At 47.5% G+C, this 12,834-nt stretch overlaps 1 protein-coding gene across 1 annotated transcript; it reads left to right on the top strand.

Annotated features, from left to right (window-relative positions):
* The first annotated feature begins 8,511 nt into the window (after positions 1 to 8,511).
* Positions 8,512 to 12,371, top strand: LOC104628686 (fibulin-2-like). The gene is made up of 2 exons (XM_010297352.1): positions 8,512 to 9,892; positions 12,133 to 12,371. Exons 1-2 carry the CDS (start codon positions 8,512 to 8,514, stop codon positions 12,369 to 12,371), a joined length of 1,620 nt encoding a protein of 539 aa, XP_010295654.1.
* The last annotated feature ends 463 nt before the right edge of the window (positions 12,372 to 12,834 follow it).

Below are 12,834 nucleotides of genomic sequence, written 5' to 3'. Positions count from 1 at the left end.
CTCATCAGCAGATAGAATTTCACTATTAATCATGACAACGACAAGGCCAGGACACATTTGCTGAAAAATTGTTTACTACAAACTTAATGTACTGACATTTTCATTTTGACACTCATTTGGAATCAATTGGCAGACTGAAGCAAACCCCTCTGATTTACTCTGGAGAGTCTCAAATTGAATTCTTCAATCCTGAGGCTGACGTTCGGGCGATAGAGGAACCGCTGCTCCTCAGGCTGGTGAGCGGTTTTGCCTCACAGGCAGGCTGCAGAAAACTGTGGTGCAGTTCCCCTCAGTCTTCCCTCAGTGAAAACAGTTGTTAATTATTTCCAAATTGGCATAGGGCAGGAAAGGCCAGTTGCTAAGCTGTCAGTTAAATAGTAGGCTTTCTTTTGCCTAATTTGTATTTTAGGGCGGGAGAATTTTCTTTTTCACCTGTTCCAAAAGGGCTGCCTGAAAGAGGTAGACAGTACCCAGGTGTGCTTCCTTTTAATGCCCAGGTGCTCCAAGCAACATGTTTCCCAACAAAAGGAGAAGATCTCTACTACTGACGGTTGCTGCTTGGGGTGGCGGGGTTCAAAGCGCTGGCAGGACTCGTGCACCATAGAAGACTGGATTAAGAAAACAAACCCACCCAAAGCTTGAATCTGTTGCTTACAGGAGAAACAAGGAGAGGGGATCGCCCAGGAAGTGGATGTGAGGGGCTCGGGTTTTGCGTGCCGCTGCCCCTGAGGTTGCGGCCGTGCGCTCCCTTGGTGAGGAGCAGCAGCAGCCCTGCAAATACACGAGCTCTGAGAAACGCTGGGAAGGGGCAGAGGGCCGGAGTATCCTGCAGCACGAGGAGGGAGAGAAGGGAGAGAATCGTAATCCAGGACCTTGAAAGAATGCTTTTTGAGGAGCATGGTTATGGGACCGTACAGGGGTGTGTTCTGCTTGAGTGGGTTACGGTTTCTCACAGAGAGGTGTCTAAATAACGGGGAGCACTGTGGAACCTGGGGATTTGTTTCTTCCTGAGACAGAAGGGAGGAGCGCAGCTCTTTTTTCTCAAGTAATCAAGTAAATGAGACAAAATTCTTTCCTTCACTCATCAGAGCAGCTACCAGTACTTAAGTGTTCACCAGAGCGTTGAACTGGTGCTGGTGCTGGCCCCTGGGGCCGGGCCGTCACGGGAGCTGTGCTGCCACATCCCCCGAGGCTGTCTCCACATGCGTGCGGCGGCCTGAGGTGCTGTGGAGCTGAGGGACACGCTCTGCCCGCCTGCTGCCAAAAGAGCGCTCTCTGTGCAAATTAGTTCATAACTTATGAGCTTTGACAAGTTTTTGTTGGCTGTGCCTTGGGAAACGTTTTTGAATGGCTGTTGCTGAGTTTGCTTTAATCTTTTCCCAGGTTTTTTGGGCTGTCGTGGAAATAGCTGGATTATTGAATTGTGTTTTTGAGGTGCATATATAGTCACCCGAAACTTGGTGATGTAAAAAAACCCCAAACCCAAGAAAGTGTATTGATAACACACACTTTTATTTTCACTAAAAAGAAAGAGTTAGGCTCCTTCTGCAGCGCAGCCGCGTGACCCTGGCCCGGCTGCAAGTACCCGCTGAGCCTCCTGTGCGCGGACACTTGGATCGCCCTGAGGGCAGCGGAACCGTGCCTGCTTTGGCAGAGGCTCGCTGGCAGTGCGCTTGGCACCTTCCAGCTCTCTGGTCCCCCCATCCACGCGCAGCCCCTCTGCTGAGCCCTCCGCTGCCGGCGCGTCAGCGCTGGGCCGAGGACCAGCCGCGAGCACGGGGCGGGACAGCGTTTCTGCTCACCTCCTTTCCCCCGCGTGAGTCGTTTCTCTCTCGCTGCTCCGCAGCTGCCATCCTCCCGCTGAGTCACTTTGGATCTGCTGCAGCGATGACTCCCCGTGACACAGAACCTCGCTCTTCAGCGAGCCACGTGCCTGCCCTGTTATTTTGGGCTGGTCTGGGGTGAGGGGGAGCACTGGCACAACAGACCCAAGATGGGATTCTCCCCTCCTCAACTCTGCCCTGTCATTCACTTGGGAAAAGGCTGCCCTCACTCTCCAGGACTTCAAAAATGGCTTCAGAAGCTGCACATGTTGGAAGAATACGTCCCCGAGCTGCCTGGTCACTATTGCTAATGCTTGGCTACTTCAGCTGAAATAAATACCTTGGGTGATGCTTTTCCATTACTGCAGCGCGTCAGGTTCCTGTTTGGATTTGAGCGCAGGGAATGTCCTGGAGAGCGTCGGGAGCATCTCTGCCCGGAGGCGCTTCTGCTGGGAAGGGAGGTCCTACCGGAGCCGCTTTTGGGAAACTGTGTGAGTTTTGATCCCGTGCCGCTCGCTCCTTGTTTGTCCCACTCTTGAGTTCTCTGTTGCATTAAGTAATGATCCTCCAGACTCCCAAAAGTCCATTTTTTTAAGCTTTTCCATGAAAAGAGGGTTAACAGTAACTGGTTTCTTATTGAAAATAAAGCTGAGGAAAACCGCCTGCAAAAGCTATGACTTCTGAAAACAGGCTGATTTTGCCAAGAACTGGAGTGTTGACAACACTGAACTGACTAAGCATCTCGTGCTTTACGTTCGATAAGAAAAAGGAGCTCACTGAGCTCGGATTTACACTGGGGTTTATCCTACCCGTCTTCTCCTTCTCCCCAGCCCAGGTGCCCCGAATGAGAAGGCTGGCTTCACCTCATATCAAATCTCGTTAATTAGCAGGCAGCAGCACCGGGCTCTCTGCACTGTACATTGCCTAAGGGCAGGAAAGGAAACCCTTCTCAACTTTTCATTCATCTGTCTGGTGAACAGCACTTCAGTTACCTCTGCTAGCGAGATGGGCTGGGAGCAGCCGGCAGCGATCCCTTCCAGCACTCGGCGAGATCACCAGTTTCCGGATTGAGAGGGTGTGAAGGGAAGAGCTAATCCACTGCCTGGCACGGCCAAGTCGGGACTTACCGGCCTTAGGGTTTTTCTGTTTTTCATAGATTTCAAGATCTCTCACCAATTTCCATTTTTCTCTTGCATTTAAAAGGGATTGTTTTTAAACCGATATTTCCTTCCATCCCCTCCCTTCTTCCTCCCTTAGTCTAAACTATGGGCGCAGCCATTTAAGAGCTGCCGGCATCTGCAGCAGACCAGAGAGTTCTGGCTGGGGAGAGGTGCTAAAACACACAGACTGCCGAAATATGTTAGCCTTGTTGTTCAGAAGCACGTGTGCTTCAGCCTACTGCTGTACATTCTGCATGCTTTCACAAACGTGATGGAGAAGAGATTCAGTATCAGAGACCAGGGCTGTGTTTGGTCCCGGGTCGTGTACAGCCTGAGCCTGGAGAGCCAGTTTGGACTGGGAGACCAGGAGAACCGCACATGGCGTCTCCGGGGATTGATGAACTTGCTTTGTGCGCAGGTGGTGAGTGCTACCACTGCATTTGCTTCCCCACAGCTTAGTGCGTGGATTTCTTTCTTTGTCTGCGTGAAACCTGGGTGTAGATTAATGGACAAACTAAGTGGTTAACCCCCACAGTTGCACCCAGCAGGGAGCGTGCTCCCGGTCCATGGCACGGGAGGGATCGCACAGATGTCTGCCACCTTCTGCTTTCACATCAGGCTTGCATCTGGCCCTGCACACTGTTCAGAAGGAGATGTGTATCAAAACAGCATTTCTATTTTTACCATCCTTGAAAAAGGCAATTTAGCGAGGAATTGAGAGGTAGGATAGAGGAGAGAATCGTTCTATCTAAACCTGTTTGCAGGGATCTGCAGCTGGTTAAATTGTAGGTACATCTTCAAAGCTGGAAGTCCGGGTTCTCATGCAGGTGTTGTCCTCTGCAGTGGGCTGAATTTATTCTATTTATTGCTTTTTGATTATAAATGGCTGCCTATTTTTATTCGGTGAACATTTGAAAGAATGCTCTTGATGCTGCGGTATCTCTTCCACACATGCACACCTTCTGCAGTTGTTGTGCTGTCGCTGGGGCAACCTTCACACAGAAAGATGGTGTTCGTGTGAAGTCTTTGAAGGGAAGGGCCTCCTGTCACCTCTGCTTACCTAATATAAGCTCTCTGGTTTAGCACTGAAATGAAACCATCTGGAAAAAGAATCTCCCAATAAAATACTCCCCTTAATTTAAAGAAGTTGCACATTTAAAATGTCTAGATCTTCTGTGGGAACACACTGGTTTCATCAACATTTTCAAGTAATACACTGAACTGTTTTAATCAAGTCAACATTCTTCCTTTCGACTTTATGTTATGGCTTTGATTGAAGTAAATCACTCCGAGTATATTGTTTTGCAAAAATGTCAGAATTTATAACTTTTTGGCCCCAAATTGAATTGAAGTAAGCATTTGGAAATCTTATTTTGTTCTACCCACTTCCCCTGCCAGGAGGCAGGAATATGATGTTTTTCAGCCAGTGCTAGTTATTTATTTTGATGGTTGCTGCTGCTAGCCTTGGATGTCCTGTCACACAGATATGGGTTTCATCTGCAGTGTGAAGCAGTCTCATTTCCTCTTCCATGAAGATGTATGCCTGTAGTTCATGTTCATTTAGACTCTTACTTTTTTAAGCTGGTTTTCCCTAATGCATCTTTGCTTTGCCTTTCCTAGGAACTGTTTTTAAAGAAGGGATTGAGGAATAAGGAACTCCTTTGTGGCCTGACCATCCTCTATTTACTGCTGATTCACCTCATAGGTTTACTTCTGTTGACTTTGAGGGACTTACTCCCAATCCAGAGCACTGACCCGCCCTTGCGTGGGCACTCATGCTTTCTCAGGATGCACAACATGCACAGGACTGGCAACAGCTACATTAATAGTGGCCCAGTACCACCCCACTAAAGCCAACGAGGTTAGCACTTGAACCAAAGGAGAGCAGGATTTGCAGCGTGGTGGATTATGAAACTCCACAAAGGACATAAATCAAAGCCTTCTGGGTCATGAAGCAATGCATGAAGACTGGGGTGACACTTGGGTTATCTTGTTGTAGAGCTCTGTAAAGCTTTCAACAGAGACTTTGAAAGACCTTTATTTTAGGTGTGCAGGGCTTACTTTGTGGTGACATCCCACCCAGCTGAGCAGTGAAAGTCAATGACATTGATAAGAGTAGGCAAAGGACAGAGTTGAGAGTAAAAACACCTGATTCTCATTTAGGTGAAGCCCTTGCGCATTGTCCCAGTTGCGTAAGATGCCGTTCAAGAAAGCATTAAAATAGTTAATGGAAGCACATTATTGCAGTAATATCTGCTGGTATTAAACTCCTCTATCCTCCAGAGATAGCGCATTTTTTACCCTCTTGGTATGGACACCTCTATTTCACAGCTCCAGCTTTTGATGCTGTTACCAAGTAATTAGCTGCTGCCTCCGGAGCATCGTTTCAGCGCTGGGGAAGGGCATAGATCCAGAGGCAGTTGCACATCAGTTGCGTGGGCTGGCAAGAACACATACGCTCTGTTTGGAGGGATGCGTTTTCTCAGTGGGGCTCAATAGCTGCGCTTGCGCGCTTCACGCAAAGTTGTTTTTCCCTGTGCCTGAAGTAGAGGCTCTTTCTTTGATATGCAAGTTTATGGGTTGCGGGGGAGCGATGGGTGTGGGGAACAGATGGAGAAAGCACAGGGAAAATGGACTGGTTTAAAGGAATAAAAAGAGATACTTTTGTTGGAATCATCACACCAGGAACAAGGAGCCTCTGATGAAGAAAAGTGAGCCTGAGGGTAGGGAAGATGGTGGTGTTATTGACAGAAAAAGGGTTTATGAGGATTTCAGCCTTATCAGTTTATGGTTGGTAGCTTGTGAAACCAAATGTTGAGGGACGTGGAAATGATCAAAGGAGAAAGGGTATGGCGGGGCTGGATGAGGCCTTGGGCAGAGTGGGAGAGGTGGGGAGCAGGGACAGGGCTTGCTGCGGGAGAGGGGCCGCCGCTCCCTGGGCCTCTCCGAGGGCGAGTGGCGAGGGAGCAAGGAGAGGAACAGAGGAGAAGCTGGAGGTGACCTGGACAAGCAACCAAACCCTTGGACAGAAGTGGGGTGCAGATGAGGAGGGGAGGAGGTAACTCTACAGGGGAAGGCAGTCGAGCAGCTCCTTTCACAAAAACAGGACTGTCCCATGATAAACTCTCAGCTGTGCGTGAACTTCTGGGCATGCTAGAGATAAGCTATGATGGGCTTTCCACTTCTTGCTTCAGGACACAATGGGGACTTCTTGTTGGGAGTTCAAGTTTATGCCTGAGAAGCGAGTGCTTGTTTTGGGAAACCTGAGCGTGCAAGCAGGGCAGGCAGACACCCTTCATGGGGGTGTCCTGCTCTCATTGTCACGTGTACCGGATGGGCTCTGCTGCACCAGGACAGCAGGAGTTGGCTGTGAGCGGTTGCTGTTTTGGGTATAAAGCGGGTGAGGCACCCAAGCTTGCCCCGTGCGTGGCCCACAGGTGCTGCTTACCGCGGCGACGCTGTGCCCTGCCTTCGTGCATGCCGAGGCCGGCCACGACACACGCAGGGCTCACATCGGGGTCCCAGGGCTTTCGGAGCCTGGGAAGCACTGATGTGGGAGACGGGGGCGCAGGCAAGCACAGAGTTTGACCACGGGACTTGCATGTGCCAAAGTGTCAAAGCCAGGAGGTAGCAATGGGAGGGGACGGTGACAAAATCCTGCTGTGGGAGCCCTAGGGGAGGAGCTTACCTTTACTTGTCCTTCCATTCATTATTTCCCAGCTAAAGCTATGTAATCATTACAAATTTGGATTTTCTGGAAAAGCTGCTGACAGTAGGATAAATTACTAATTCCTAGGCTGGATTCTGAAGAATTAATTTCAGCACCACATATTGAAAATTCTCCTTCATACGAAATATCCCAGTTTTCAGAGCAGTTCTGAAAAAGTGAGGTTCCTCCAAGCCATTATTAAGTCTCTGACAATTTTCTTTTTCCTTCATTCAGTATCCTCTAGCGCACTCAACTAATAGACTCATATTAGTAGTAGAAAGCCTACATTTGTAAGAATTATATCTCTGTGCAATGTACCGAAGTAATTCAAATTCCAGGGCAGAACTGTGGAAATTCTTAGCACAGTTTGTCCGTATCTTATCAGAACAGGCACGCTTTTCCCGCAGGCTGGCCGCTTTCCAGCAGCGCCGACGCAGGCAAGTTGGAAGCCCACTTTGAATGGAGAAGTAATCTTTCTGAATGGGTTTTCTGGCAGGATTCCTGTTGCGTGTGGGTTTCATTGTTCGTGGTGATGTGACTACATCTTACCCCCTAGATAAATGGTTTAGGGTCTTTATTTTTTTGACGATGGGAGGGGTTCTGGAAAAATAATCAGATCGCTAATTCTATAAAATTCTATAGGCAAACTTTTTTGTCTTTTAACTGCTTTTCTGTGTGAATTGTGTGGCTTTTGAGCATGCTTTTGATATAAAGGACAACAGCTGATTTACTTTAGCTCTTAAACTTTTCTGTAGTCAAAGGGCTTAGTAAATAAAAAGCAAACCACTTTCTTTTCCTCAATGCTTTTTAACAAAGTGTTATTATGCTTATTCATTTTTAATATATATACACGTGTGTGTATATTCTGTTCAGACTGTAGGGATTCACTACAAAGTGTTGCTGTAAGTCGTTGCTGGCGGTGGCGTACCCTCAGTTGGTGTAAATGTCCACCGCGTGTGCAGTTTCAACTTCAGCGGAGTCGGAGTCGATCCCTCCGTGCGCTACAGGCCTGCCGTGGAGCTGTGCCAACTTCTGTGAGCTGCGGATCCGGCCTCTAACGTGTATTACAGGATAGCTAATACGATGTTTAACCGCACAGTAACCACACTATACAAAGCAGTTCTATTTTAGCGCTGCTGGGGAAAAAAAAAAAAAACACCCTGTTAATGCTGAAGACTGAAGCGCAAAAGGTTGCTAAGTGGGGGAAGGAGGCAGAAAAAAACCTCTTAAACTTTGAGTTAACGTGTGTACAGACGAACTCTCACATCTCAAGGCTAAGTTTTGTCTAAGAAAGAGCCTTAAGATTTGGGTCTTTGTAATTAAAACATAAAGAATAATTATCTTAAACTTATATCTGCAGAGGAAGAACTGTGTATTTACTTATTATCTGCTGAAAAATCTTTCTCTTTTTCAGCCAGAAAGAGTAGCAAAAAGGCCTTGAAGTATAAAGGCCTTCTTTTTATTGAAATATATATTTATTTTGTAAACAGATTAAAAAGAGAACAATCACAACCTTTTTTCCTCCCTTTTTCTTTCTTTCTTTTTCAAAATGGGGGTGAGGGGGAAGCATGCGACTCCAAACTTAGTGCCTACAATACTTGGAAGACATTATGATTAATTTCATACTTAGGTTTCCAGATGTTGGATTTTGTCCCAACTTTTAAAGACCTCTAATGTTTAACAGGATATGTGCTAAGTGTAGTCTTTAACAGAGTTTTCTTTCATAACTCTAGGATCTATGAGAAAAGGTAACTCGGGGAAAACACGGCCGATTCGGAGCTGAATCTACAGCCTTCTAGAAAAAAAACCCCAACATTAAATGTGCAAGTTTGGACCGGCGCTGTATTTGTTTGGGAAGACTATGGATAGGTACCAGAGCTGGCAGCAGAGCTGTTTGGTTGCCGTCCTCCTTGTGCTGCTGGGGACCGGCATTTCCCGTGCGCAGAGGGACTGCACGGGTGCGGAGTGCCAGCCCCTGGACAACTGCATCGAGGACGTGCTGGAGCCTGGCGAGTGCTGTGCCACGTGTCTGCAGCACGGCTGCACGTGCGAAGGCTACCAGTACTATGACTGCGTCAACGTGGGCTTTATCAATGGCAAAGTACCTGAAGGGCAGTCATACTTTGTGGACTTCGGGAGCACCGAGTGCTCGTGCCCCAAGGGAGGGGGCAAGATCAGCTGCCAGTTCATGCTGTGCCCAGAGCTGCCCCCAAACTGCATCGATGCGGTGGTGCCAGCCGACGGGTGTCCTCAGTGTGGGAGAATAGGTTGCCTCCATGAGGGCCAGAAGTATGTCGCGGGGCACACCTTCCACATGCCCCCCTGCAAGGTTTGCCATTGCCCGAACGCTGGCGGTGAGCTGATGTGCTACCAGCTTCCGGACTGTAACACGTTCGCCTTAAACACTGCGAGTCCAATCGATGCTGAAGATAGCGAACCAGAGAGGCACTACGACGATCCGTACAGCTATGACCAAGAGGCACCAGAAGGGGACAATGCCCAGGTGGAGTCTCCAAAAAAATACAGGAGTTATTCGTCCCACCTAGAGCAAGAGAGCATCAGCCAAGAGCAAAGTGAGGATTATGACTACCTGCCAGCCAGCATCGCTCCTTCGGCTTTGGCTCTGGCTGACCCATACACCGAGGAAACAGCTGCACCGCTCACCACACCAGTGCCTAAGGTGCCCTCTGAAGTTCGCAGTTCCACAGAAAGAAGCGAGCGAAAGAGGGTGCCTCGCACTACTGCAGCATCCCTCCAGCAAGTGACGCATAAGGAAGCACCAGTAACCACCAGTGCTCCTCCAGAGCACACAACGGCCACCACTGAGACACCCAAGCACCTGGAGGAGTTTGAGAGGAGACCAAAGGGGAAGCAAGGGGACAAAGAGCGGCATGAGCAAGAAAGAGCCCCCCACTCTAAAATGAAAAAGCATGCCAGGAAAGAAGACCCGGGGAACAGCATGTATCTAGGCTTGAAAGAGGTGAATTTAACAGAGGCGAGTTGGTCAAAGTCTTCCCATGAAACACGCGAGGGAAATGCTTTCCCCAAGGTAAAGTTCAGTGCAACAACCTCTCCTCCTGTTGCTCTAAAGGAAGACCGAAGTCAGTCATCCCAAAAGCAGTCACAGACGCTTTATCGTTACCATCCCGAGGAAGATGGGGACCCCAACTCTATTCACGCTATGCCCAGGTTACCAGAAGGTAAGAACTACTTTCAGTGTAGATGTCTAGAGTACATTTACTCATAATAACGTTGGTGCATAGCCGCTGTTCTTTTCTTCTTGCTGCTCCACATGGGCATGAAATCAAGCAAACTTCCAGTTACCTTCTTGTATCTCTTTCAGAAGATGGTTTGTGTTTCACTTGACGTAATAGATGCCATTTCACTCTTGCCTACCTTGCTTTGATTTTGCGGACTGTGGATGGTGTTTTCTGGTATTTTAACTTTATTTCAGATGATGGTTTGTTAAACTCTGACCTTTTCCTTCCATTACTTGCTTTTAATTTCCGATGTGGTATTAGAGAAGCATCTTACTCTGCACAAAAGGATTTAATTAGTTATCTGCTTGGATCCTCCAGCTACCAACTGAATGTAATCACATTTGTAGCTTTTGTCTTTTGCTGGGGAGGAAGTGAAACAGTTGTGCTTCTAACTACGAAAATGTTTACAGCACTTGTAATATTTATCCTATGGCTTAAAGGCTGTCTAAGCTCGTTAGTACAAGAACTTGATAGATACGCTCAAACATCCCTGAGGACTAGTAGGGAGAAGAAGGACTGCCTCTTGCTTTGTGTTTTTTGGGGGCTGGAAGTTTATGATGTTTATGATCAGCTGTGGCAAGTGTACGTATTTCCTCTCTGCCTCTAGACTCCTCTTGACATCTGCAGTGAATTTGATTATATGCTTTATGCAATGCTCATTACTGCAATGAATGCAAACTTTATCGCTAGAAATTAGGACATACACAGCTCATATTTCCAATTCATTTTTCATCAAATCAAGAGTAATATCTCCTTTTTCAAGATGTGGCACAAAATGTTCTCATGAGACTCAATGTATGATACTTGCAGTCGGAGTAGAGAATACTGATTACTCCCTAGACAGTGATATTTCTTCCTGGGTTATCTAGGTGGCCCGGAAACATCTTGAGCTGCCTGGTCTGTCTACTCAAGAAGTTTAAGGGAGACCAGAGGAGAACAGATTTGGAGCTGAGATTCTAGGTCCCAACACAAACAGCACCTCATGATTGTTTACCAAGCAAAAGATGTACGAGGTCCGTGAACGGAGGTGGTAGCCTTTTTCTTTTTTGTTCACTGTGGAAGTGAACGTTTTTATTTTACATGTTGACCTCACAGTTAGTGATAGCAGCTACAATCTGGGTCAGACGGTGACTTCTTGATTTCACCAAAACAACGCTCTAGAAACCAGTCTTACCTGAAGACCCTCACTGCATTGTAGGAGCGCGCCAGGCAGCGGTGTTTGAACGCAATGCCTTGAAACGAGAAAACATTCGCTGAGCACACGTACCATCCAGAGGGATGCCATTAGGAAGTGTAGGCTTTCAAAAGTGATTTAATAGATACTTAATGTGCTCCAAGCCTTACCTCTATGCTCCCTTCTCTTCACGGGTGCCTGTTGTATTTTACTTCTACCTCCTTTTGTTATGTGAAAGATGACTCAAACGGGTCACTGGCTGATGACCCGAGGGGTATAGTAAACTGATTCCAGCCTTCCAGTTTGTGTAACCTGAGAAAGAGGATCTGTCCACACCACCTTCACCTGCTCTTGTGCAAATGCAAGTGACAAAAAGCGTCTGCCTACATGGTGCACTGAGTTCATCTGTGGTGGGTTTTACGCTGCTTAGTGTTACCGCGCAGCTTAAGCGCAAAGCTCTTCGTTGCAGCCTACCACAAAATCTGATCTGAGCTGTGCATCAAGGCTGTGCATAATACATGGGTCTGACTAAGGACTAATACACAATATCCCATTTTCTGATAGAACTTAAAAACAATCTATTTAAAATTAAATTGCCCTGTTTTTTTTCCTCTCAAAAAAGGAAAGATGGGTAGACCATCCTGAAATTTTCAATGAGAGGGTTTTAAGAACGCCTACTGGGGTGAAAGTGTTTAGCAGCAGAGGTTAATTGCTACATTTTAGAGTCTCCTTGGGTGATTTCCAGTCTGTGATTCCTGGGAACTGCTTGCCTTGAGACAGGTCTGGTTGGGGTCTGCATTAGGTCAGGATGTCTGTTGGATAGGAGCAAAACATGATGGATGTCATGTCAGGCATGAATCGTCTTAGCCTAGAGAAGCAGGCTTGGGCATTCCTGGATGCCATTTAGCTGATATATATATATATATTTAATTTCCTTTAAATATCGTAGAAGTAGAAATGAAAATGCATAGTAATTGGGAGCACAGCACTCTCTCTTTGGCTGCAGACAATGCAGCTCTGAGGCTGCTGGTTTTCCGTTTGGCCTGTGGGGGTGCTGCATGTCCTGGGGAGGAACACGTGCGTCTCCCCACAGCCGCTGGCCAGTGGGGCCTGGCTAGGCAGCCCCTGCCCTCCGTCCGCTCCACCATTCCCATTGGGAACAGCTGGTGGAAGCAGATCTATGGAGGCTGTGAAGGAGCTACAGAACCTTCTCCAAAAATCAGGAATCTCCCTTGGCATGGCTAGCGCCGGCACTCATTCCTAGGGACTGCTGTATTCTCACTTCTTTTGTTGTTTTAATTGTTGTGGTTGTGACTCATGTGAGTAGATCCATATGTTTCAAGTAATAAAATGCATACATCTTCTGTCTCTTTGGTGACTCCTGAGCCGGTGTTAGAGGGGGAGTGAAGATATTTGTCAGACTTGAAAGAAAAATTAATTTTGCCTTCAGATCTGGAATTAAAAGATAAATTTTCTACATGTATTTCTAGCTATAAAATGGCACAATCCACCAGAATTGCCAAGTAACTTCTCTTCTCCCCTCAGGAACCAGCAGCACGATATAAACTGCATCAACCCCCTAATTTTTAAAGCCCATGAGGCCGTTTCCGAATGGGGCTGCCACTCCAGCAGCGGCGTGGTGCCGCACCTCCGGGTGCGGCCGGGCCATTCCTCAGAGCCTGCACACCCCGAGAGCGCGTTCAGGTCC

This window comes from Phaethon lepturus, unplaced genomic scaffold (assembly GCF_000687285.1).
Source record: "Phaethon lepturus isolate BGI_N335 unplaced genomic scaffold, ASM68728v1 scaffold21931, whole genome shotgun sequence".
Classification (NCBI taxonomy): domain Eukaryota; kingdom Metazoa; phylum Chordata; class Aves; order Phaethontiformes; family Phaethontidae; genus Phaethon; species Phaethon lepturus.
Note: the sequence above shows the minus strand (reverse complement) of the source record. Positions and strands in the feature narration are given on the sequence as shown.

Excerpts from the sequence above, each read along its gene's own strand:
- LOC104628686 (XM_010297352.1), top strand. The coding sequence starts at position 8,512 with ATGTGCAAGTTTGGACCGGCGCTGTATTTGTTTGGGAAGACTATGGAT. Across the intron at positions 9,893-12,132 it reads TATGCCCAGGTTACCAGAAG|ACAATGCAGCTCTGAGGCTG; the intron begins GTAAGAACTACT and ends CTTTGGCTGCAG.